Source organism: Aegilops tauschii, chromosome 6, assembly GCF_002575655.3.
Source record: "Aegilops tauschii subsp. strangulata cultivar AL8/78 chromosome 6, Aet v6.0, whole genome shotgun sequence".
Taxonomy (NCBI): Eukaryota; Viridiplantae; Streptophyta; class Magnoliopsida; order Poales; family Poaceae; genus Aegilops; species Aegilops tauschii.
The window spans coordinates 190,827,858-190,854,646 of NC_053040.3; the positions used below are offsets into that span (position 1 = coordinate 190,827,858).

At 45.5% G+C, this 26,789-nt stretch overlaps 2 protein-coding genes and 1 long non-coding RNA gene across 3 annotated transcripts; all 3 read left to right on the plus strand.

Moving 5' to 3' along the window:
• Positions 1 to 2,440: 2,440 nt before the first annotated feature.
• Positions 2,441 to 3,133, plus strand: LOC141025955 (uncharacterized). The gene is made up of 2 exons (XM_073501887.1): positions 2,441 to 2,625; positions 2,701 to 3,133. Exons 1-2 carry the CDS (start codon positions 2,441 to 2,443, stop codon positions 3,131 to 3,133), a joined length of 618 nt encoding a protein of 205 aa, XP_073357988.1.
• A 1,883-nt stretch (positions 3,134 to 5,016) lies between these two features.
• On the plus strand, positions 5,017 to 6,199 carry LOC109747725 (uncharacterized). Its single transcript, XM_020306750.1, has 2 exons — positions 5,017 to 5,300; positions 5,788 to 6,199. The coding sequence occupies exons 1-2, from the start codon at positions 5,017 to 5,019 to the stop codon at positions 6,197 to 6,199; spliced, it is 696 nt and encodes a 231-aa protein (XP_020162339.1).
• Positions 6,200 to 24,701: 18,502 nt separating this feature from the next.
• LOC141025594 (uncharacterized) lies at positions 24,702 to 26,314 on the plus strand. Its single transcript, XR_012187526.1, has 2 exons — positions 24,702 to 25,671; positions 25,768 to 26,314. It is a non-coding gene; the product is annotated as an uncharacterized lncRNA (long non-coding RNA).
• Positions 26,315 to 26,789: the final 475 nt, after the last annotated feature.

Below are 26,789 nucleotides of genomic sequence, written 5' to 3' on the forward strand. Positions count from 1 at the left end.
ATGAGTTATTCAACTAAACCATCTAAAGACAAATGGTGTATATAGTATACCATATATATATATATATATCAGTCTAGAGTAAAACTTTGACACATATTAAACCAAAAACGATGGAAAAATGCAGTTAGCTCACTGGCAGCACGAAGTTCGGAATAATTATTGAAGCGGTTCAGATCACAAAAGTACTTATTACAAAACATATCAAAAAGATGAAGCGTTCGACACGCAAATGTACTTATTACAAAAGCAACCTCATAACCTTAACCAATCACGTCAAACGTGATTCTAACCATACGATCCTCGAGTTCAAAGAAGTTGAGGACAACAACTTGCTCAGACTTCAGGCCACTATCAATGACAAATTCCTTCCACCCTTTCTGCAGACACAGCCGCCCGTCAACGCCTACACGGTACTTGGCTAGTTAAGGTGTCCATTACCAAGAACAACTTGGAGAATTCCCTTCTTCTTGAACCGGAGATACCTAACAGCTCGTTGGGGAATTTTCTGCAAAAAAGCAGTACAGATTAAACGCAATCTAAAGTGCAGTACAGAACTTGCAAACAAGAAGTACGGTTACAACTATTATGAAGATCTTGAGACTACCTGCATGTAGTACAAAACCTACAAGCGGAGAAAATTGTGGAAACTATTACTTCTCATCTAGTATCTAAGCAGTTCAAATATTGTAACCATGCAAAATAAAACACGAGCTCAATGCACACAAGCAAAGAAATAAAAACAAGATATAAGTACAAAGTGCAGTACACTTCAATAAAACAAAATAAGTACATTCCTATTAAACTAGAAGTTCAGACTAGTATGGAATTATACAGAAAAATAGAAAACACAAAGAAAAAATCAGATCAAGCAAAAATTACCATCTTGTAGTGAGTCTCAACATCTGTTGGCGTAAGCAGATGGACAAAAGGACTTGTGCGGCCAAGGCCACGACGAAGCAGGGCGGAATAGAACGCAGAAACGTTGATGTGGCCCATATCCAATCCTTTTGTGAATACTGTGCCATATGCAAGCTGCTCAGCTCACCCAGCTCGGCACAATACCTTCCCCCCACAACGAGCACGACGGGCCTACGAGCAAGCTGAGCAATCGCAGTGCGTCGGCACACCACAACCATGCCCACAGCAGGAGAGATTCGCGCAGTGTCCTGGAGCCATCGCAACAAAAACCTAGAAAAGGTAAAAAATAAAGAGAGGCTAGAGAAACGAGAGGAGCTGCGGCTAGAGGAGAAATGAACTACAAAGGAAGGGTAGAAGTTGGCCTACATTTATAGGAGAGGAATGCAAAAAGGTCAAAACTGAAAATTAAAGAGGAGTTGATGAAAATTACGTTACCAAGAATGAAGGACAAGAAATAAAGGTTTATGTTACCAAAACAAAAAAGTCTTACCAGGAAGTTCTACAAAGACTTTGACTGCAGAAATTCCCACGAACTAACCGCAGATCATTAAATAATAATTCTCTAAAAAAATATAATCCACAGACCATTTTATGTGTGCAGCCCAAATAAGTAACCAGAGGAGTTCAATACGGCCGCCTTGCCAGCGCTTATAAACAGGTCGGGCGCGCCTTTCGCGGGCAAGGTGGGACTAAACATTAGGCCGCACACAACGCACCGGGAACCAGTCGTGCTCACAGGCCGACTTGGGCCCAATGCGTCTTCACTCCACGAACACAGGCCCAATAAGGCCTACTAAGGAAAAACAATAACTTGAAAAATGGGCCCCCAACCCCCTACCCCTCCCGTACAGGGACTGCAGTAAGTATAGGCAAAAAAATAGATGCAGTACACAGCACTAGAAAGATGCAGTGCATTTCATTACACGAAGCAGTACGGTTTACCAATCCAGTTCCGGATTACCTACATGAATAAATACACGGTATAGAACACAGCGAAAAACTCGTAAAATTGCGGAATACATTGTACTTTATTCAGGGGCTGCAACAAGGACACGCAAAAAATACTGTGAAGTAAGCACCTGTAGACAACATGCAGTTCTCCATTGCACACGATGCAGTGCAGAACTATAACAAATGCAGTTTCATTATCACGCAGGATACATATAAACGTCACAAAATGCCCGTTCGCACAGAAAGTGGTGGTTAAAAAAATATTGATCAAAAAATAAAAAAATCACGTTAAAAAACACCACGTTCGCATACAACCACCCAATGGGAGCGGTTCCATCGCCACAAGCCGACGATCACAGACGCAACACCAACCCACGATCTGCACAAACCGCATCGTCAGCGAGATCGTGCAGTTCATCCGATGCGGCCATCCCACCCCGTGCCCTCCCCTTAAATTCAGACCACTGCCATAGGCCTTCTCATCCACAACAACACAAGTATCCACTGCGCTGCCACCAGATCGCTCCATCACATCCATCTCCACGCAAAACACCAAGCCCTACTACCGGCCATGGTGTTCGCCGACGAGTACAAGGACGTGGAGGCCCACGGCAACACCAAGTTGCACGTCATCCACACCATCGACAAGAAGCAGGTGGCGATCACCCTTGCGCAGTACGAGCGCCACCTCAGCCTCCAGCGGCACAAGATCGTCGGCATTGATCTCGAGTACAACAACGAGCCTGAAGCGACGCAGTAACCCGCCCTCTGCCAACTCTCCATCGGCAAGAAACACCCGGTGCTGCTCTTCCAACCGAGCGCCGCTGAAAGGTGCACCGTCTTCGACAAGTTCCTCGCCGACCCCAGGTACACCTTTGCAGGCTTCTCCATCGACGGTGACAAAAAAAGGCTAGAGCGCGTCAATCTGGAGGTCGCCAACTTCATCGACATCCAGAAGGAGTGGAGGGTGCCTGAGGCAACCAAGGAGTTGGACTCCCTTGGAGACGTCTCCGGCATGCTCATCGACGACTACTACAACAACATGAACAAGAAGATGACCGACGATGAGCACAAGCGCTGGGCCACCCTGCCTCTGTCCATGAGGCACATCGAGTACGCGGCAAAGGACGCCTACGCAGCGTATGAGATATGGAACCGCATCACCCTCACCCAGGACAGGCTTCGCCGTGCAAAGCTGGAGAAGCAGGAGCCCCCCAAGAAGCGCGCCAGGAGCAGCTGGGGATGGGGAGACGCTGACTGGTGAAGAAGAAGATGGTGCCGGCCAAAGAGCCACCAATGCCAGCGTCGTTTTAGTATTATCATCAAATTTTCTTTATGTTGTTTGCTCATGTATCGTTAGTTTGCTTGTGATCATTTGCTTTTGCTGAAATTAGTTTGCTTGCCATGCAGAATCGCTTGTAATGATGTGAACTTTGATTATGTTAGATTGCTTTCTGTTTAAATTAGTTTGCTCATGATGAACTTGTCGTACAGAATGCCTGTGATAATTTGTTTTCTGTTGTTTGCTTATGAATCATTAGATTCGAGCAGTGTGCAAAACGAAAATAAGATGGAGTGTGCAAATAGGACGCATGCAGTGCAAGTTGTGTACCAATGCAGTACATACTTTGTCGAATTAAGTTTACACATACGCAACGAAGCAGTGAACGCCCCTAAATTTGATAAAAAAGAATACATAAGAGCAAAAACACAAAAAGAAAAAAATGCGACCTATATATGTAGTGCAGAAATATATGAATCTGCAGCACAGAAACATAATCAATGAAGTACGGGTTATGTTTACTAAGCAGTGCACTCCCCTACATTGGAAAAAAGATTACATAAGAGCAAAAACATGAAAACAAAAAATGAGACCTGAACATGTAGTACGGAATGCGTGCACATGCAGTACAGAACCCTAAACAATGCAGTGCACGAGTGGTTTGATAACCAGTGCACGCCCCTACGTTGAAAAAAGTACTTAAGATAAAAAATACAAAAGAAAAAAAATGACCACCATAGGTGCATCCGGCCACAGTCAGTCTCGTATTAGGTCTGCGTCCACTGTAGGCGAGCCGTTCTGAGCCACAATGCGTGTGGTCGGGCGCAAATGGGCCCACAGGTCAGAGAGCATAGAGCATCTAGCGCCGTGTATAAGCGCCCAAATAAGTAACCAAAGGAGTTCGATACGGCTACCTCGCCAGCGCTTATAAACAGGTCGGGAGCGCCTTCCGCGGGCGAGGTGGGACTAAACATTAGGCGGCACACAACGCACCGGGAACCAACCGTGCTCACAAGCCGACTTGGGCCCAATGCGTCTTCACACCCCGAACACAGCCCAACAAGGCCCACGAAGAAAAAACAATAACTTCAAAAAATAAAACATCAAAGAAAAATTAGAAACATTTTTTAAATGAATAAGAACAACAAAAGAAAATGTGCGTGGCACTGCCAGAAACTACAGTTCGCTATTAATAAATAAAACGCAGAAATCCCGAAGTAAACGCCAAACAATGCAGTTCACCATGTGGAAGCACGAAGTATTCTTTTTTCTGAAATGCAGTTCCCCTTTTATTGCATTGTAGTCTCGCTAAAATGAAGAATGCAGCCCTATTAGTTAAGCAAAGTAGTCCGTTATAAAATCAAGAACTGCATGAAAGAACTCCATCAAGAAACTAAATGTGCGTACATCTGCATCAATCCTAATCCGATATAATTCAGTGCACGAAGAATAAATTTCACTTCCATGCAGTACACTATGTGGACGGACACAGTTATGTTCTGATATAAAAGAAGTGCACTTAATAGGAAAATTCACCGAAAACACAATCATCACATTTTCTGACAGTTGCGTGCATACCTGAACAAGCCACAAAAAAAGAGGACACGACGTTCTGGATTTCCAACGAACTAAGAGAGCCCCCTCATAGCAGAACCTCTCTGTAGTTGCCACATAATAAAAACAAAGCCCCACCACGCTACCACCCCGCTCCACCTCTCCCACGTCCTGTCAAGGACAGCAGAGGAGAGCAGAGGAGAAAACACAACTGCTTCGTACCCCAAAAAACCCCATTGCATCTTCTTCTCCACACTTCCTTTCACCAACCTCTTCTCTCCAGAACAAACAAGAGAGAGCAGAGGAGAGTCATGGCGGATGCACCTCTTTACAAGCAGCACCGCAGGTACACCAGGGAGCTCCACGACGTCGACCTCCACGACAACCACAAGCTCCACGTCGTTTGCACAAGCAAGGGTGAAGACGTGGACAAGATGCTGTCCACGCTCAGGAGGAAGATTGGCAGAATGCCCGTCAAACTAGTCGATGTTGATGTCGAGTACACGCACTACGTGAAGCCACAGCGGGCAGCAGTGCTCAAGCTATGCGTAGAAAAAGAATGCCTTGTCTACCACATCTATGCAGCTAAAGATAGGTTAGAATAACTATCAATCTGTACTATTGATTGTCAATATTGGTTTTAAATTTTCTTCACTGCAATCTCCAATATTTAAACTTTGGTTTTCATTTTTGAAAAGCATGGCATATGAATTCATTGACAGTTTTCATCTGGCTCCATGTATGTTACTCATGTGCTCAATTCTTGAATTATATGATCTAGCAATACACACAGTTTTATTTTGTTTTACCAAATACAAACTATTTGACTGAACAATAGAAAACTGCAACATTACTATACAAAACATGTATGAAATTCAGTTCAAGAATACAATCATGCACAAAACATGCATTGTTTATGCAAAATATATTATCAGATTTACTAGTTATGCTGAACAAAGTATGACCAACTACTCAATGCAACAGATTCAGATATTCATATTGCAGTTCAGTTTCAGACAAAACAAAAACATTGGTACTTCTAAGAAAATAAACTATATTCACTCTATACAAACATCTTGCAGGCTAATGGAACTAGAAAAATTCCTCATGAATGGTGAGTACACCTTCGTCGGATTCGCAATTGAAGGAGACAAAAGCAAGCTGAAGCTATCTGGTTTGGAGATCAACTACGACAACTACATTGATATTCAGCTGGAACGGAGAGACCCATACAATAAAAAGAAGTTTGACTCTTTGGCTGATGTTGCCGGCAGGATGATAGACATTCACTACCATGACATGAAGAAAAAAATTAACCGCAAGGAGGACCATACTCTATGGGGATTTTGCCCACTACCAGAAAAGCTTATCAAGTATGCAGCAATAGATGCATTCGCAACATATGAGTCATGGAGAATCATCTACGATGTCATCATGGGACTGGACAGGGCAAAAAAGACAAAGAAGCAAAGCAGAAGAAGAACAAGGCTGTAATCCAATATAGCAACTAAAAATAATTCAGGGCTAAGTTTTAGTTTCACTTTACTTTAGTCATTGTGTTGTTCTTTGTTTCATGTATGCAAGCTTTTGATTATGTCTATTGCTTCATATCGAACATTTCTTTTGTAAAAACAATGTCGTTTTAGAATTATCATTAAATTTTATTTCTGTGGTTTGCTTATGTGTCACAGTTTGCTTCTGATCAATTGTTTTCGCTGAAATTAGTTTGTGTTAGAACAAGTATCCAGAAAACTTTGAAAAATCTAATGTGTGATACCAAAACGTGAATACAGTTCACATAACAAATACAACACAGTTCACAGAGTGTATACATGAAGTGCAGTACATGCACAAATGCAGAACAAAGGGGCTGCAGCAACTTTCGTTCAGTGCACAACATAAAGACTTGGTACGCGCAGTGCAGTACTCAACGTTGGTGCAAGTAGTACAAATGACATCATTTGTACTACCACGACATATATATACTCCAAAAGAAAAAATGCTTCAGATAAGGATAAAAAATTGACCACCCAGCTACAACAAGGCCACAGCCAGTCCCGTATTAGGTCTCTAAAAATGTGTGCAGTTCTCCAAAGTCTTACAAGGAAGTTCACTATATGTGTGCATGAAGTGCGGTACATGCTTAAAATGAACCACAAGAGAAGCACTTTCGCACAGTACACAACACAGAATTAGTGCACCTGATGCAGTACTTAAATGTAAGCCATGCAGTCCGCAGGGTTGGCATAACCAGTCACAACTTTGGCACAAAGAAGCATGCACGCAGTGCAAAATGTGTACACGTGCATCATGGGACTACGACGAATGCAGTGCACATATAAGCAACAAAGCAGTGCACACCCGTACACTAGAAAAAATGATACGTAAGAGCGAAAATATGCTACCCATGCAGTGCACAAAAATGTAGCGCAAACATGTGTAGTACGGAATGCGTGCACATGAAGTACAGAACCCTGATCAATGCAGTGCGAATATGTGTAGTACGGAATGGGTGCACATGAAGTACAGAACCTTGATCAATGCAGTGCGAGGATGGTTTGCTAAGCAGTGCACGCCCCTGCATTGAAAAAAATACTTAAGATAGAAAATACATAGGAAAAAAACTGACGACCATAGGTACACCCGTCCCCAGCCAGACTCGTAGTAGGTCTGCGCCCACAGAAGGCGAGTCGTTCTGAGTCACAATGCATGGGGGCGGGCACATATGGGCCCACAGGTCATAGAGCATAGAGCAACGAGCGTCGTGTATAAGCGCCCAAATAAGTAACCAGAGGATTTCGATACGGTTGCCTCGCTAGCGCTTATAAACAGGTCGTGCGCGCCTTCCGCGGGCGAGGTGGGACTAAACATTAGGCCGCACAAAACGCACCGGGAACCAACCGTGCTCATAGGCCGACTTGGGCCCAATGCGTCTTCAGTCCCCGAACAAAGGTCCAACAAATTCTCACAGCCCAAAAACAAAACCCAACGACGCACAACTAGCAATTTACTACAGTACCCCCTTACCTTAAAAAAATGCAGTCCGCTGTGCAGTCCGGTATGGGACGAAAGATGTGCTGTCAATAAAGCATTGCAGTTCGCTTAGACGAATATTTTTTCCAGCTAATCAAAAACACTACCACGGCGAATCTTTTCACTTGGCTTCAATGGCACAATCCCACGTCACGACCCCCTCCCACCCACCTGCTCGGCCTCGCGCTAACGCATGCAGTGCGCTTGATTGACAAGCGCAGTGCGGACATTCTGTTTATCCAACAATAGGACGCACGCAACCCAAGAGCCACACCCCTAAGATAGACAGGGAGGCGACGGGGTGTGACATACTCGCCTGCGCATGCGGCGCCGCGGCACGCCGCGTCGCCGCCTGCTCCGGCTCGTTCCAGGCTCGGCCTCGCAAGGGGAGTGGAGGGGGGGTCACGACCCCCCTCCCACCCCCTGCTCGGCCTCGCGCTAACGCATGCAGTGCGCTTGGTGTACAGACGCAGTCGGACATTCTGTTTATCCAACAATAGGACGCACGCAATTCCGGACCCACACCCCTAAGATAGACAGGGAGGCGACGGGGTGTGACGGACTCGCCTACGCATGCGGCGCCGCGGCACGCCGCGTTGCCGCCTGCTCCGGCTCGTTCGAGGCTCGGCCTCGTAGGGGGGTGGGGAGGGGGGTCACGACCCCCTCCCACCCCCCTGCTCGGCCTCGCGCTAATGCATGCAGTGCGCTTGGTTGACAGGCGTAGTGCAGACATTCTATTTATCCAATAATAGGACGCACACAACCCCAGAGCCACACCCCTAAGATAGACAGGGAGGCGATGGGGTGTGACGGACTCGCCTGCGCATGCGGCGCCGCGGCACGCCCCGTCGCCGCCTGCTCTGGCTCGTTCCAGGCTCGGCCTCGCAGGAGGGGTGGGGAGGGGGGTTATGACCCCCCTCACACCCCCCCTGCTTGGCCTCGCGCTAACGCATGCAGTGCGCTTGGTTGACACGCGCAGTGCGGACATTCTGTTTATCCAACAATAGGATGCACGCAACCCCAGAGCCACACCCCTAAGATAGACAGGGAGGCGACGGGGTGTGACGGACTCGCCTGCGCATGCGGCACCGCGGCACGCCGCGTCACCGCCTGCTCCGGCTCGTTCCAGGCTCGGCCTCACAGGGGGGTGGGGAGGGGGGTCGCGACTCCCCCTCCCACCCCCCTGCTCGGCCTCGCGCTAATGCACGCAGTGCGCTTGTTTGACAGGCGCGGTGCGGACATTCTGTTTATCCAACAATAGGACGCACGCAACCCCAGAGCCACACCCCTAAGATACACAGTGAGGCGACGGGGTGTGACGGACTCGCCTGCGCATGCGGCGACACGACACGCCGCGTCGCCGCCTGCTCCGGCTCGTTCCGGGCTTGGCCTCGCTGGAGGGTGGGGAGGGGGGTCACAACCCCCCTCCCACCCCCCTGCTCGGCCTTGCGCTAACGCACGCAGTGCGCTTGGTTGACAGGCGCAGTGCGAACATTCTGTTTATCCAACAATAGGACGCACGCAACTCCAGAGCCACACCCCTAAGATAGACAGGGAGGCGACGGGTTGTGACGGACTCGCCTGCGCATGCGGCGCCGCGGCACGGCGCGTCGCTGCCTGCTCCGGCTCGTTCCAGGCTCGGCCTCACAGGGGGGTGGGGAGGGGGGGTCACGACTCCACCTTCCACCCCCCTGCTCGGCCTCACGCTAACGCACGCAGTGCGCTTGGTTGACAGGCGCGGTGCGGACATTCTGTTTATCCAACAATAGGACACACGCAGCCCCAGAGCCACACCCCTAAGATAGACAGGGAGGCGACGGGGTGTGACGGACTCACCTGCACATGCGGCGCCGCTGCACGGCGCGTCGCCACCTGCTCTGGCTCGTTCCAGGCTCGGCCTAGCAGGGGGGTGGGGAGGGGGGTCATGACCCCCCCTCCCACCCCCCTGCTCGGCCTCGCGCTAACGCACGTAGTGCGCTTGGTGGACAGGCGCAGTGCGGACATTCTGTTTATCGAACAATAGGACGCACGCAACCCCAGAGCCACACCCCTAAGATAGACAGGGAGGCGACGGGGTGTGACGGACTCGCCTGCGCATGCGGCGCCGCGGCACGGCGCGTCGCTGCCTGCTTCGGCTCGTTCCAGGCTCGGCCTCACAGGGGGGTGGGTAGGGGGGGTCACGACTCCCCCTTCCACCCCCCTGCTCGGCCTCACGCTAACGCACGCAGTGCGCTTGGTTGACAGGCGCGGTGCGGACATTCTGTTTATCCAACAATAGGACACACGCAGCCCCAGAGCCACACCCCTAAGATAGACAGGGAGGCGACGGGGTGTGACGGACTCACCTGCGCATGCGGCGCCGCTGCACGGCGCGTCGCCACCTGCTCTGGCTCGTTCCAGGCTCGGCCTAGCAGGGGGGTGGGGAGGGGGGTCATGACCCCCCCTCCCACCCCCCTGCTCGGCCTCGCGCTAACGCACGTAGTGCGCTTGGTGGACAGGCGCAGTGCGGACATTCTGTTTATCGAACAATAGGACGCACGCAACCCCAGAGCCACACCCCTAAGATAGACAGGGAGGCGACGGGGTGTGACGGACTCGCCTGTGCATGCGGCGCCGCCGCACGCCGCGTCGCCGCCTGGTCCGGCTCGTTCCTGGCTCGGCCTCACAGGAGGGGTGGGGAGGGGGGTCACGACCCCCCTCCCACCCCCTGCTGGGCCTCGCGTAACGCACGCAGTGTGGTAAGTACAGGGAATACAAAGAGCAAATACAAATCTATAAACAACCAAAAAATGGGGGGGGGGGCAACCCCCCCATACCTTACAATACAAACAATAAAAAAATAACCAACTGAAGGGTTCATCTTTAGGAAAAAGCAGTGCACTTGGTTAGGAAAAAGCAGTGCAGTATCATACAGCAATGCAGTTCCAGGATACACACATGAATGCAGGGTCTGCGGCAAAAAAGTGCACCAAAAAAATGTGCAGCACAAACTTGTAGACAAATGCAATCCTTTTTGTTGGACGAAGAAGTTCGGCTTCACATGCAATGCAGTTTATGGGACACATAATATACATATAAGCGTGACAAAAATGCCAGTTCACATAGAACGTGTAAGTTCAACAAAAATAAAAATATACACATATATATACTGTATGAATTATTTATATAAAATACACGTACAGATACATATTCGTCCATAAAAACACTGCTCCAAAAAAGCAGACGAAAAATCACAACAACAGAAAAACAAAAGTCTTTTCATACATTATATACCTTAGACACCACACAGTACACAACATGAACCCCTAGTTCTTGTCCATACACAGGGTTTTTACCAAGTAGATTGTTACTGCGTCTGCGATTGCGACAGGGAAGTAAGCCCGAGGTCCGCAATCAGTTCTCGTAGGTCAAGCGGCATGTCTTCATAACACAACATGTTCGAAGAATTGAAAGCAGCTGGAACATGTACTTCGCCTTCCAATCTTCAACAGCAGGCTGAAAAAAGAAAAAGAAAAAAATGCAAACAGTGATTAAATAAAAGGTTGCCATAAAGAACAAAAAGTGAAAAAGTAAAAGAATAAAAAAAGTAACAAGAAAAAGAAGAAGACAGAGAAGGTGTTACATCGGTTTTGATAATTTTCTCAACTAGATGTTGGCTGTAATACAACTGCGTCACCCTCAGAACATAGATTCCGCACTCGTTTGCTCCCTGCGCTGGCACGACCGGGTAAGAGGGCTTCTCTTCCAATTTAACCCAGTCAGGGTGGTTCTTAGATTTATACACTTTTTCACCATAAATCCCCTTCAGCAACTGAGTCATCCTCCTCATCTGGCAAAAAAGGAAGCACAATGTAAAAATAACACACACCACAGATCAAATTACTATTCAGACGAACCGAAAAATATAAAAATTGTTCTCAACGTCTAGACAGTCCCTCTTTTAAATGCACGTGAGGTCATTTCCTTTTATCTCCTTTTTTACAAGGATTATGGGGGGCCTGAGAAAAATGCAGTTCTGTCACGCACATGTTGCAGTGCACTACATAAACAAGTGTGGTTCTATGTGTGCTAACATTGCATGTGCAGTTTATAAAAAATGCAGTAGGAGAAACACAAAAAAGCTCTGCACTTGGCAAAAAAATGACATACCACTTCAGTGCAATCTGAGTGGTAATCAGTCCTGCACCACTTTGTCGTGACATCAGGATGGCCAGTGTACTTTCTAGTGTCATGGATATCAAACGTCTGGCGATGCTGGTTCATCGTGTATAAGGAATAATGTTCATCGTGACATCAGGAGGCTTCAATTTCTCTATGGATCATCTCAACTTAAAAGCCCTCTCACCTGCCCTCTTGTTCGAAAATATTTCAACGTCATCCTCAGGAGGGCGATTAATTGCTGCACTCCTAGCCCTAGTGGCGCGAGGAAACGGCGTAACAAAATCATCATCATCAACATCAAATACATCGCGGGGAGAGCTAGGTCGAGAAACACTTCCACCATGAGGTCCAGACGCCACAACTGTGTTCAAACCATCTCCAGCCAAAGAACCAGAATTATCTGGAGATATTTCAATGACACAATCCTCCATAACCACCTCAGAACCCTGGGACTCAAACAGTGACGTATAGCCTTCATGAAGCCCCCCATCAAAACCTAAAACCGTGTAGAAAAAACATGGAAACACTCAGCACAAAATACAAAAACTAAAAACATGTAATACATCTCATTAAAATAAAAAATGCAGTTCACTAAAGAATAGAATGCAGCACAATTGTCTACAACAATGCAGTCCACTTGTCTACAGCAATGCAGAACAAAAAAGTATACAATAATGCAGCCCACTTGTATAGAACAATGCAGCCCACTTATGAAGAACAATGTAGCTCACTTGCCCAAAAAATAAAATGCATCTCACTAACACAACAAACAAATATACACATCAATTCTAAATCACGAACTTAACTAAACAAACTAGTAAAAAAAGCCCGTAAGAGCCGGAAGCAAGCAACACACAAAAAATAAATAAAGGAAGGATAAAGAAGTTCACTAAAACAACCTTTATCTGCAAAAATTAAAAGTGATGTTAAATCAAGGGAACACTTTCTCGATGTGAGCCAACTATAGAGCATGGCCTTTCTGATGTAGCCAATGTGCTCCACCCCAAACGGAGCAACTCGAACACCATCCCAAGTCTGCAAGAATTGAAACATATAGAATCCACAATCATGCCTGCAATAAAAGAATAAAAAACATCAGTTTCACAAAATGAAATAAAAAACTTGAGCAGTATGGAGAAGAGAGGCTGTACGGAACACACCCATTTGGCTGCATTGGGACAATGACATGTTTCAACACAAATCCATCAAGTGTAGGAGGATTTAGCGGCTCATCAGAACTTGAGCTTCCTTCTTTCCATGCACACTTGATATTTTTAACCATCCTCCTAAAAACCCTGATTGCATCAGCGCTGCCAGGTTTATTGAGCGAGTCAAGAAATTCAAACCGCCTTTCTTTCACATTTAACGCAACTACACAATAATGACCAACACCATCCATCATATCTGGCGGATCAAAAGTTGCAAAAAGGACATGTTCAAAGCACGAAAAAATAAATAAAAGTATTATAAGAAGAAGAAACAGAACACTATAAAAATGAACACGCAAAAATGTAGTATTCGACACATAAAAACGTTAATCACCATATCCTTTTTATCAACACGCTCCTCGGATTTTGAAGAGAACTTCATTTTAACACTCCTGCCTACAGTACCACAATTCCAAATATTTGTCTGCCAACACAAAACCAAAAATCAAATAGTGCTCAAGAAAACATGTCGTCGCACGAAATCAGAAAATAAAATCAAAAAAATAAATCAAAAATTTCTGCATTCTTACACAAATATGGTACGGGACAACCATTGTCGGAGATCCCTTAAACTTGTCTACCAGCAAAGAAACCCCAAGATCTACAAGTCTTGTAGTGAGCATCCCTTTATCCCAAATGGATTGACCAACTTCGCCAATGGTAATATCACCCAAGTCAGTTTTAAAAGCAATCATGTCCCTGAATTTTTCATGACAAACTGAAACATTAGATACTAAAAAAATAACAACAAAGAAAAAGGGCTAAAAACCAAAATTAGAAAATACATATGAACAAAACAATTTCTAAAAAAACCATAATTCTTCTTCTTGTCCTTCCGAACCCTCGTAACAGAAGAGTACAACTCATTGTCTCTTTTCAGGAGAGCTGGATCAATGCTCGACGGTGTCACAACAGGAAGCTCGTCATCTATAATAAAAAAGCTGAAGTTCACTTATCCAAATAATGAAGTTCAAATATTAAGCCAAGGAAATTCTGCTAGCTATTTTGAAAATCATAAACAAAAGATCAAGTTTCACTTATCATTAAAGATCTAATACAGATACCATAGTAATTAAACAAAATGAAATGAGAAAAACTTCAACTGTACTGTTCAAAACAAAACTCTTGCCTTCAGTGTCAGAGTCTTCATGATGTTGTTTTTCAGAGCTGACCAATACATTTTCTTGGATAGGTTGTGACGAATCCAACACAACATCACTGGACTGCCCTTCTGCAGCAACATCAGCATTATCTGGATTTACAACAGTCTGGTCAACCGCAACGTCCTTAGATACTTCAGCTACATGAGGCTCCACTCTCGATACTTCAGTAACATCGTTGGACGCCAGACAAACACGGGAAGCAACAACACTAACAGCAGGGACGACATTCTCCAGCGGCTTTTCAATGCCAAAATCAGAATCTTAATGCCGGCTGGGGGAAACAGCATCATGGGATTCTTGAGCTACAGATGGGTATGCACAGTCGACGGCAACCGATGCAGAAGCACCAACACTGCCACCACCATCAACAGCACAACCGCCCTGATTCAGATCAACGTGAACTTCCACATTTTCTTCTCAGGCTGTGGAAAGATTAAAAAACACACAATAACAAAAAATGTGCGTGGGGATAATTAACACAACAAACAACTGCAACCCACGTGTATCAAAACAACTACAACTTCAACACACATATACGTAAAAAAGAACTGCATTTCACTTTGTCAAACGCTGCAGTTCAGTTATGTTAAATACTAAAGCTTACTTATGTAAAACATTATGGACCACGCATGCGAAATGGAATGCAGTTCACTTCTGTCAAAGACTGAAGGTCACACATGTAAAACTATTGCAGCTAACATATGTAAATGAAAATGCATATGACTAAGCATAACACCGTACATCAAGTTTATAACAACAACAAAAAAATTAGATTACAACACACTAACAGAACAAGTAATACAACTATACCTTATCAGCTACAACATCCGGAGGGGACGATGCATCAGCCAAGACCTCATCCTTCCCAGAGCCATCGTAGGACTCTTTGTGCACATCACAAGCAGCTGCACCAGTCTACGGGCATAGAACAAACCAAAAACGAAAATAAGATGGTTACTACAAAAAAAGAAGAAAAAAAAATCAACTATGCTCAAGCAGTACACACTTTACAACCGTGAAGTACACACAAAATACAATAAAAATGGAAAGCAACAAATGCAAGTTTAAGAAGAGGGACACATGGCAGAACAGACATGGCAGAAGTACTTGTACCTGACCAATTCCATCGTCCCTAGTTCCATGGACACCAGAAGATTCCACTCTAGCCTATCACAAAAAACAAAAATAGTGAGGAGCAGTCCACATAATACACAAAAGAGGATCAAAGCAACAAAGAACCTAGAACATACATTATCAGCGCGAACCCCAGCGTCCTGACGGTTCATTTCATCCAAAATATGCCCAGCATCCTTCTCATACCGACCACATTTTTCCTCCTGTGTATGTCTCAGTTGAGCATAGGAAGACCGAACATTCATCACTACAATCTTCAGGCTTTCAATCACGCCACAATCAAAATTGTGAGCAGCAACAATATCTTCATCTCGTGGGCCATGGCCAACAGGGAAAAAACTAGCAACTGTCCTCAACCTGTCACCAGATGTTGGCAAATCTTTAGTCAACTTCAAAACCTTCACAAGAAGCTCATCAATCTCCTCGTGTTTTTTCCCGCCAACAAATGTCTGTTTAGGCTCATAAAACATAGCATGAGTGCTAGGTCCCGCATCAAAGCTGCCGCATACAACTGCAACAGGACGGTTGTACACAATATCACATGACGCCTTCCACTGCAAAAAAAGACAAGAGGCAAAGACAAGTACACATGTGAGTACTAGAAAAGTTCAAATTTATAATGGCTGCACCTTTTAAAAAAACTGATATTAAAAACTCAGATGCACTAACCGGCAGCTTCCCAAATTTGTAAGTTTCCAAGTAAATCTTTCCCTTCACAAGCACATCCTCATTGTATAACTTCATCAGGTCCTTGGTCGTCAGGTATGACGCACGTGGCGTCAACGTGTGCATGACTGAAAATTTGCGAAGCTTCAAGTAGTCAAGATACATAATCAGGGGGACAATGGAACAACCCTCTGCAAAATTCTGCTTGCTGCCTTCCGTTTGCCACCTCACCACAGCTGCCTGCAACTCATCAACAACAAGCTGGCAAAAGTCCATCTGAGCCATAGCCGCATAATCCATGTTCTCTACCATTGCAGCAACTCTACCCAAACGAACTGCAGGCCCAGGGCACAGCAAATTCTGGTAGAGTATCAGGAAGAACACCTTCACAGCAAGGTCAACAGTCACATGATCATCTTCCTCCACCAACGCCTTCAACTTCTCAAGCAAGTCCTTGACACCTATACTTTTTGAACGGTCAAAGCCAAGCTCATCCTTGAGGGCACTCAATGAGTCATCATGGCCGCTGGCAGCAGGCATGGGTGCGGTGTGACGTCCCATGGGTAAATTAAAAATGTGATAAACTACATCACGATTGATTCGAAGAGCCCTGCCATTCCCAAAGTCCGTTATCATGGTGGCAGGGTCAATCACTCCCATCAGATAGCACATAAGAATGCACGACACATTTTTCTTTACTATCAGTTCAAAGACAACACCAAATCCAGCATCCCGAACACGACTACAGTGTGCCTCTTTCAGCAAGGCAGCAGCCTTGCAAATAGTGGGAAGCGACAAACGTATGGTCTTGTTAAATCGAGAATCATCTCCCTCAGCATCATCTTCAGCTGCATTGCTCTTACTAGACTTCTTCCTCTGTGTAAGGGGAAATGCAATCCACATTAGAAGACTAGCCATAAAAAAAGAGACAGAGAAAACACAAATAGAATAACAATGAAGAAAACAAATGCAGTCCACTTCAACAAACCTTTGGAACAACATCCACCTCCTCGCCAGAGTCACCACAAACATCTTCATCGACATCGTCACTCGCACGCTTGGGTAGACTCTTAGATGAACCACAGTCTTTGCGTCTACCACTAAGAACATCCCTCACAAAATCAGCAAGCACAAAGTCATCATCATCAGAGTTGGGACCTTCAGTGACATGTAGTCGCTTGCACTGAGGATCATCCTTTCCACCAGCTTCAGAAGTTCTCTTGCCAAGATTCTTGTTCATGCCAGCAACACGTGGACTCCACCGAGGTGTTCCACCTTCCTCAGCAACAGTACTCAGCCTCTTCTTCTGCACAGAAGGCTTCTTCACCTTGGCAAATTTGGCACCCTTGGCACCATCTGCAGCTCTCCTCTGCTTCTCTTTCTCCGCAAACTCTTTTGAGTCACTTTCAAACCTCAACTTCTTCTTTCTTTGCTTCAACTCATATTCACAAAGCTGTTCCGAGACCATCCAATCCAGTGTAACTTCCTCTGTACCATCAACAGACTGCGACTATGTCTCAGACAAAACTGGACGCCTCTGGTCAAAGCTCACACCAACATTACCCTCTGCAAAATAATGGTCAATCAATTGAGTAACCTCCTCAAACCCAGGCGCCCCAGCATGGAAAACAGACACTGCGTCAAAATGAAGTTTGACTATGGTCGTTAAAAAGTGCACAAAATGCAGTACACTTAGACATATAAAATGCAGTGCTCCAACCATAAGCTAAAAACAAAAATTAATGCATTGCACAAAAAACTTGAATAAAACAACAATGCAGTTCACACATACATATAGTGGAGTTCACATATACAAAATAAAATATAGTGCTGCATACACTAACTTCATGTTTCTTCCCAACAAAATGTCGGACTAGATGCAGCAAGGCAACACCAATTGGTACAACATCAAAAGAACCAACATACACAAAATAAACAAATCAATCGCATACCAGAAGGAGGGGCCACACTTATGGGAGAAGTTTCAATCGGCGAATTCAATTGATGTCCTCCCTCCACACCATGATCCTTACCACCAGGATAACGAGACCCAATTGGTGTATCATTATGAGAACCACAATCACCTACTTGATTCAAAAATAACCAGAAACAGAAATTACAAAACATCACGTGACAAAATAATGCAAACGAACGCTGAAAACTAACAGAGCATAAACCAATATGCAGGATGATTTAGGAAACTAGATAAACATCAAACAAAATAAACAAAAGCCTAAAATAAGCACTCCACATACCCTGAACTCCTCCTCCCACTCTGCTCGACGAAGACATGGCGTTTGCCTGCAGCACAACGACGAAGTGACAGATATAAGCAACAAAATCGGTGAAAATCTCATGAAACCCTAGATCCACCTTGCTACACAAGAGTATCGACCAAAATCGAGATAAAATCGGCTGCCTACGGAAAAATTACACAAGCAAAAACAACAACAGCAACTACGAGAATAACAAAACAAGACGAGGGGACGATCAAGACCGAGAACAAGCGGAACGAACCACAAAAAAGGTGCGGCGCCGGCGGCGCCGGCTACGACGGGGAAGGGGGGGGTGCGGCGACGGCAACAGACAGGAAAGGGCTGCGGGAGCGCAACGGCAAGGGCTCGCGGAGCGGACAACGCGGAATGCAGGAATAAGAACCTCTTGAGGGCGGCGGTTTCTCGGGCGACGGCGGTTGCTGCGGGCGACGGCGGTTTTGCTCGAGGGAGGAACTTCAAGAGAGGAGAGGGGATTGTTCTCGGTCTCTCTCCCTGTCAGCGGAGCGGCGGGATCGCCTGGAACGGACATGTAGGAGGCCCCCCAACCCCCCTACCCCTCCCGTACAGGGACTGCAGTAAGTACAGGCAAAAAAATAGATGCAGTACACAGCACTAGAAAGATGCAGTGCATTTCGTTACACGAAGCAATACGATTTAGCAATCCAGTTCCGGATTACCTACATGAATAAATACACGGTATAGAACATAGCAAAAAACTCGTAAAATTACGGAATACATTGTACTATATTCAGGGGCTGCAGCAAGGACACGCAAAAAATATTGTGAAGTTCTCCATTGCACACGATGCAGTGCAGAACTATAACCAATGCAGTTTCATTATCGCGCAGGATACATATAAACGTCACAAAATGCCCGTTCGCACAGAAAGTGGTGGTTAAAAAATATATTGATCAAAAAATAAAAAACACGTTAAAAAACACCACGTTCGCATACAACCACCCAATCGGAGCGGTTCCATCGCCACAAGCCCACGATCACAGACGCAACACCAACCCATGATCTGCACAAACCGCATTGTCAGCGAGATTGTGCAGTTCATCCGATGCGGCCATCCCACCCCGCGCCCTCCCCATAAATTCAGACCCCTGCCATAGGCCTTCTCATCCACAACAACACAAGTATCCATTGCGCTGCCACCAAATCGCTCCAACACATCCATCTCCACGCAAACACCAAGCCCTACTACCGGCCATGGCGTTCGCCGACGAATACCAGGGCGTGGAGGCCCACGGCAACACCAAGTTGCACGTCATCACACCAATGACAAGAAGCAGGTGGCGATCACCCTCGTGCAGTACGAGCGCCACCTCAGCCTCCAGCGCCACAAGATCGTTGGCATTGATCTCGAGTACGACAACGAGCCTGAAGCGACACAGAAACCCGCCCTCTGCCAACTCTCCATCGGCAAGAAACAACCGGTGCTGCTCTTCCAACTGAGCGTCGCTGAAAGGTGCACCGTCTTCGACAACTTCCTCGCCGACCCCAGGTACACCTCTGCAGGCTTCTCCATCGACGGCGACAAAAAAGGCTAGAGCGCGTCAATCTGGAGGTCGCCAACTTCATCGACATCCAGATGGAGTGGAGGGTGCCTGAGGCAACCAAGGAGTTGGACTCCCTTGGAGACGTCTCCGGCATGCTCATCGACGACTACTACAACAACATGAAGAAGAAAATCACCGACGACGAGCACAAGCGCTGGGCCACCCTGCCTCTATCCATGAGGCACATCGAGTATGCGGCAAAGGATGCCTATGCAGCGTACGAGATATGGAACTGCATCACCCTCACCCAGGACGGGCTTCGCCGTGCAAATCTGGAGAAGGAGGAGCCCCCCCAAGAAGCGCGCCAGGAGCAGCTGGGGATGGGGAGACGCTGACTGGTGAAGAAGAAGATGGTGCCGGCCAAAGAGCCACCAATGCCAGCGTCATTTTAGAATTATCATCGAATTTGCTTTATGTTGTTTGCTTATGTATCGTTAGTTTGCTTGTGATCATTTGCTTTTGCTGAACTTAGTTTGCTTGCCATGCAGAATCGCTTGTAATGATGTGAACTTTGATTATGTTAGATTGCTTTCTATTGAAATTAGTTTGCTCATGATGAACTTGTCGTACAAAATGCCTGTGATAATTTGTTTTCTGTTGTTTGCTTATGAATCATTAGATTCGAGCAGTGTGCAAAATAGGACGCATGCAGTGCAAGTTGTGTACCAATGCAGTACAGACTCTGTCAAATGAAGTTTACACATACCCAACAAAGCAGTGCACGCCCCTAAATTTGGAAAAACAAATAGATAATAGAAAAAACACAAAAAGAAAAATGCGATCTGCATATGTAGTGCCGAAAAATATGAACGTGCAGTACACAAACGTAATCAATGCAGTACAAGAACAGTGCACTCCCCTACATTGCAAAAAAGATTACATAAGAGCAAAAACACGAAAAAAATGAGAACTGTGCATGTAATACGGACTGCGTGCACATGTAGTACAGAACTCTGATCAGGGCAGTGCACAGATGGTTTACAAAGTAGTGCACGCCCCTACATTGAAAAAAATGTAGTGCGGAAATATATGAACGTGCAGTACATGAACATAATCAATGCAATACAAGTATGTTTACTAAGCAGTGCACTCCCCTACATTGGGAAAAAGATTACATAAGAGCAAAAACATGAAAATAAAAAATGAGAACTGTAAATGTAGTACGGAATGCTTGCACATGCAGTAGAGAACACTGATCAATGCAGTGCAATGAAGGTTTGCTAAGCAGTGCGCGCCCTTACATTGAAAAAAAACAATAGAAAAAAATTGACCACCCAGGTGCAGCCGGCCCCAGCCAGTCTCGTAGTAGTTCTGCGCCAACAGCAGGCGAGTCGTTCTGAGCCACGATGCATGGGGCCGGCGCACAAGGGCCCACAGGTCAGAGAGCATAGAGCAGCGAGCGCCGTGTATAAGCGCCCAAATAAGTAACCAGAGGAGTTCGATACGGCTGCCTCGCCAGCTCTTATAAACAGTTCGGGCGCGTCTTCGACGGGCGAGGTGGGACTAAATATTAGAGCGCACACACAGCGCACCGGGAACCAGCTGTGCTGACAGGCCGACTTGGGCCCAATGCGCTTCACTCCACGAACACAGGCCCAACACACAAAAGAAAGGCCACTGATTTTTTTTAAAACCCCACATACCATACACAAAACGCAGGCCCAACCACGCATTCCGTAGTTCGTCTTGATATGGCAATGCAGTTTGCTATTTTCAGGTAAGCAGTCCTTTTGCTACTCAAATGCATTCGACGACACTGAATCAGAACCAATCCACCACCTAACACCAACCACAAACATTTATTACTTCCGTTGCTCAATTGGTTGCATAAAAACGTATCCATTCGTGCTCCAGACTAACACTACTCCTCCCCCCTTTCCTCTTTTTCTTAAAATCATAGATCTAGGGTTCATCCCATCCCCAGCTCTTCGCTGGAATTCCACTAAACCAGCCATGGACTGTAAGTGCAGGTGTTTGGCAAAGATGGCGCCCGTAGCGGACACATGCGTGTACGCAGAAGGTCTGGAGCTCACCAACGCCGAGTGGCGCAGCATGCTCGGGTGCCTGATGATACCCAACAGTGGGTTTCGGCCGCCATTTCTTCATCGCCTCACAACCGTAGATCTGCAGGAAAGTTGGGTATGTTTTTTCCCTCACAATTCTGGACATAATCTAGCCTACAAATCCACATCTGAATATATAGTTCAATCAATTTGTTCAGTAGTGTCAACAAAATACAAAACATAATTTGTATTGTTGTTCAGATTTGTTAGCTATTAAAAATAGATGCTTCCACCTATTTTTCTTCAGTACCACACCAGGTATCGACAATAGTTAGATCAGAACCCAAAACACGAACAAAAAAATGGTCAGTAGATCAGCGATGCAGTTCTGTTGACATGCTGGCGAAGTACACTGTAACTGACCTTGCAGTACAAGCAAGTTGCAGTATAATATATATCCTAGTAAAACTAGAGGTCAATTCCGTATATAAGTTTCTTCATACATTGCAACTACTTTAGAAAATAGCAGTCATATATGTGTAAGTATTTAAGTCAACATAAACACATCATCCTAAGTATAAAGAAAAACATTCGCTGTTTACTTATAAAATTCTTTTAACACCCATTCCAATATGCAGAAACTGCCATCCACAATAAAATTTCATGCTCCGAGTTCAGGGAAGATTACTTTGGAGACAGAACACAAGAATGGGTATGCAGACACGCAAGCTGACTACCACATCGACTCTGAAGACTGCATCAACATAACTACTGGTTGGAAAGATTTTGTCTCCCAGAATGGCTTTGACGTCGGAGAAGTGGCCATGGTGTTTTTCTACAAAGCAGAAGACTCCCTCAAGTTTAAAATATTTGCACTCTAGGCTATCTAATATGAAGCAAACAATATTTCTAATGCTTTGATTATGCTGTATGCTTTTAAAATTATGTCCATCAAACACTTTGAACGATGCCTATTTTAAAGTATGCAACCTCAACTGCATCATTTTATCATCCTTTTTAGACAAGTTGCTGTTGGCAGTAATGCAGTTCTCTCAAGCACATAGTGTGGTCCTAATAATAAAAAAGCTGTCCTCTGAACAGTAACAAGGAAATGCGAATGATCGAAACTTTGTAGTTAAGATATGATGTTAAAAAAAAACTCTCATAGTATGCAGTTCAAAATAATTCTTATAATAACTATTCAGCTAACACAAGCATAAAATGGACCATCCATTCTAATACCATAATAGAAACATTAACCACAATGCTAATGCAGTACGGAAGTGCATATTATGAAGTCCTATAGAACACAGAATTCAGTTTAAGAAAACAGAAATCTCGTAAACTGCAATAACCACTGTAAAGTAGCTACAACGAAGTACACTACTAACGAAAATGCAGTGCACAAACAACTTATGCAACAACTACAACAAATAAAATTAAAAACAGTAGAACTGCAGACATGTGGTAGACTATCGAAAAATACTTCCGAAACAACGCATGCCTAAAAATTGTCCAACCACTAAACTATAAAAAAAATACTCCCGCAAAAAATTACATGGAAGACACGGCAACTGGACGAACAGCATCAGCTCTCGTTTAAAAATTGCAATTACAAAATTACAATTATACCCGCAATACAATGAATTCAAACCTATAGCAACACTAATTACAATATTCAAACACGCATGGACGCGCAAAAATCCAAAAAATCATCAAGAACAGAGGAGCGGACGAAGCTCTCCCGCCGCACAATGAAAATAACAGGAATTGAAAAAAAACTCCTAAAAATTAACAAATTATAGAGTGAACAGACCGATTAAAATGAACGCAATCAAACAATTCCTACTAAAAAACAACATGCGAGCACAAAAAAATCGCATCTGAAGCGAGCACGGACGAACAGAGAAAGCTCGTCTGCCAAATCCCTCGATTTGCAAGCACTCTAATAGATTTTCCTTTAAATTAGAAAGAATAAAGGTAAAATGAGATACAGAGACAAACTAAATCACCCTGCAACACCCGATTCCACGCAGAATACGCGGGCGGACTGCCAGAAAATGAAGCAGTTCTCCTGTGTAGCATTGCAGGACGCGACGTAAAGAAGATGCAGTTCACTTCTGTTGAGCATGCAGTGCCGAAGTGTTATCAGAATAACTATTCTAATAATATTATCAGAATAGACCAGCTATATATATATAACACTATTCTGATCCTGGGATCAGAATAACTATTTGGATCACAATCAGCCCTATATTGGGCCCGATGGGACTTTCCTGATCCATGAAAGCAAAAAACAGAGCAACCCGCCGGCCCACTATCACATCCTGGACCGATGCATAATCTACCCACGACCTTCCTGGTCGTCTCCAACCTCTCGATTCCTCCCATCTCGGAACCCCAGCGCCGCCATTGGGCTCCTTCGGCAGACCCGCCGCCCGCCGCCGCGGGCCTCCTCCGGTAGACCCAGCCGCCATCGCCTGGCTCCTCCCGCAGACCCCGCCGCCTGCCTCCTCCCGCAGAACCCGCCACCACCGCGGGCCTCCTCCCACAGACCCGCCGCCGCCGCGGGCCTCCTCCTGCAGACCCCACCGCCGCCGCGGGCCTCCTCCCGCAGACCCCACCGCTGCCGCGAGGTTCATCCCGCAGACCTGCTGCCACCGCGAGCTTCCTCCCGCAACCCCGCCGGCGGCCTCCTCCCGCAACCCCGTCGGCGACCTCCTCCCGCATCCCCGTTGTCGGCCACGCCAATGCGCGTCCCTGCTGGATCCACCCGATCCAGTGCCGCCGCCGGCACCGGCGCCATCCACCCCGCTAGCCACTGTCCACGCCTTCCACCCGTGATCCCGCGCTCGGCCAGCGCTGTTCCTCGTTTGCACACCTCTGACTCACCATGGACAGTTTCCCCTCCTCTGCTCGAACTTCTTCTCCAACCACCGTCGCGCCATCATGATGTTCGTTGGTGAAGCCCCGCAGGCGTCGTGCTCTGTATCTCATTGATGTTCTTCACAAAAAGGTGACTGTTCCCTGTAGATTTTGCGAAACCACCATTTTCTTCTGTAATAAGTATGGCTGCAGTCCAATGTGTTGACTGTTAGTAGGCCAATTGTGTTCATTGATCGAAAATTGTAGAAATGGCAGGAGCTCAGATGCAACTCCTTGTGCTACGATCTCATACAACAAGATGAGAACAGAACTAGGCCCCACGTGAAGAATTGACAGACTAACTCCAATGGCAAGCGTCATTCTAGTATTGTTGTTGGGCTTTTCACTTCTCTTCTCAAATGGACTATACATCGGATAGACTCGAAGCTTGAAGCTAATGCATCTGACACTTATGCACTTCCTGAATGCTTGTCACTCACTCCTGTCTAGAATGCTTGTTCATGACACAAGTTTGGCCAAAAAAATAAACAAAGAATATCTTCCTGAATGCTTGTGGCAGATTCTTGTTTGCCTATGTTTAAAAATTGTGTCTGCAGAGACCTATGTGCTACCGGTGCTCGCTACCCGCGTGAATATAGGAATGAAGAAGGTCACTATCAGGAAGGGGAGAATGTCACATGATGTGCAGAAAGAAGGTCGGACTTCAGAATGATGTATGTGATCTTTGTGCTGTTTTGGGGGTGCATTTCCACATGGGGATGTGATCTCACTTCATCTTCCTCTGCGTGTGGTGGACGCCAAGGCGAGCTCGCCGGATCCCTGCACAAAAATGTTGCAGTTCAAAAGAAATAAGGATACAAGTTCAAGGACCTCGGTGAGTTAGAATTTTGTGTTAGCTTTCTGTTCATTTTCAAGCTAGCGTGCCTTCTTGCCACATCTAACAGAAGATTCCAATTTTTTGAACATGTAGCATTTGTTTCTTGGGAGGTTGTCAGGTTTCATGAACATGAATCTTCTGTCACATGTGTTTAGCAGTTACCTGGGATTAGTCAGCTCCTTCTGTCGGTTCACAAAAACATATATCTTGTTTTCTTCCAACTTGTTGCAAGAAGTTATTGCTTTTGTAAGGCTGCCTAGGAAAAGCTATTTGTCTCTGAATGCTAGCAGCAGCAGGTTGCACCACCCGGCGATGGAGTCGAACAAGCAGAAGTAGATCGTGAACGAACCCGTGGAGGTGGAGAGGCTATTTTTTGGTCGATTGGTTTTCATCTGAGAGCACTAGTGTTGCTTGCTAGCTTCCCAATGGAGCTTCAAGGATTACAGAGAACTCGAGTCCGATAAAAGAAGTATGATACTTGCAGGCAAGCTATAGTACATAAAAAATGTGTCTGTATTTATGCCTGAATAGAAAAAAGTGAATTGATGTCAGCCAAAAAAATGCGGATTTGTTGTGCGTGTGTGTGTGCGTAGTACACTGAATTGAAAAAGACTATTTTCTGTCATGTAGATCAAAGAAAGAACATAGAAAATTTAAAAATGTGGATACACACATTTTCTATGTATGAGCGAAAAACAAGAAAAATGCATAAATTTTTTCCTTCTTTATTTTCCTCTTTGTGATTGTGTGCTCTCCAAGTGACTTTCAAAAATGTCCACAATGAAAGAAAATGTGCCCTCTTCCCTATGTGGTCTGCACATTTGGTTGCTCCACAAAAAAAGTCAGTGAAGTTCAAGTATTACTACTGCTGAAAAAAGTTCAAAAAAATAAAATAAAAGAACGAGGTGTTCCCAAAGTCTGGTGCATTCGTCAACACTAGAAGTTCATAAAAAAAGATGCTCAAGAGGAATGATAAAAAAGATATTAGTTGATATGACAACCCCTTCGAGTCCAAAAATGAAAACCAGCGAAGTTCAACAAAAAAAACCACTAATCCTAGAGTTGAAAAAATAAAAAGAAAAGGTTAAAACAAACTAGGGAACATTCATGACATA

Coding starts and splice junctions, on each gene's coding strand:
- LOC109747725 (XM_020306750.1), top strand. CDS start 5,017: ATGGCGGATGCACCTCTTTACAAGCAGCACCGCAGGTACACCAGGGAG. Junction 5,301..5,787: donor ATCTATGCAGCTAAAGATAG/GTTAGAATAACT, acceptor AACATCTTGCAG/GCTAATGGAACTAGAAAAAT.
- LOC141025955 (XM_073501887.1), top strand. CDS start 2,441: ATGGTGTTCGCCGACGAGTACAAGGACGTGGAGGCCCACGGCAACACC. Junction 2,626..2,700: donor AACGAGCCTGAAGCGACGCA/GTAACCCGCCCT, acceptor CGCCGCTGAAAG/GTGCACCGTCTTCGACAAGT.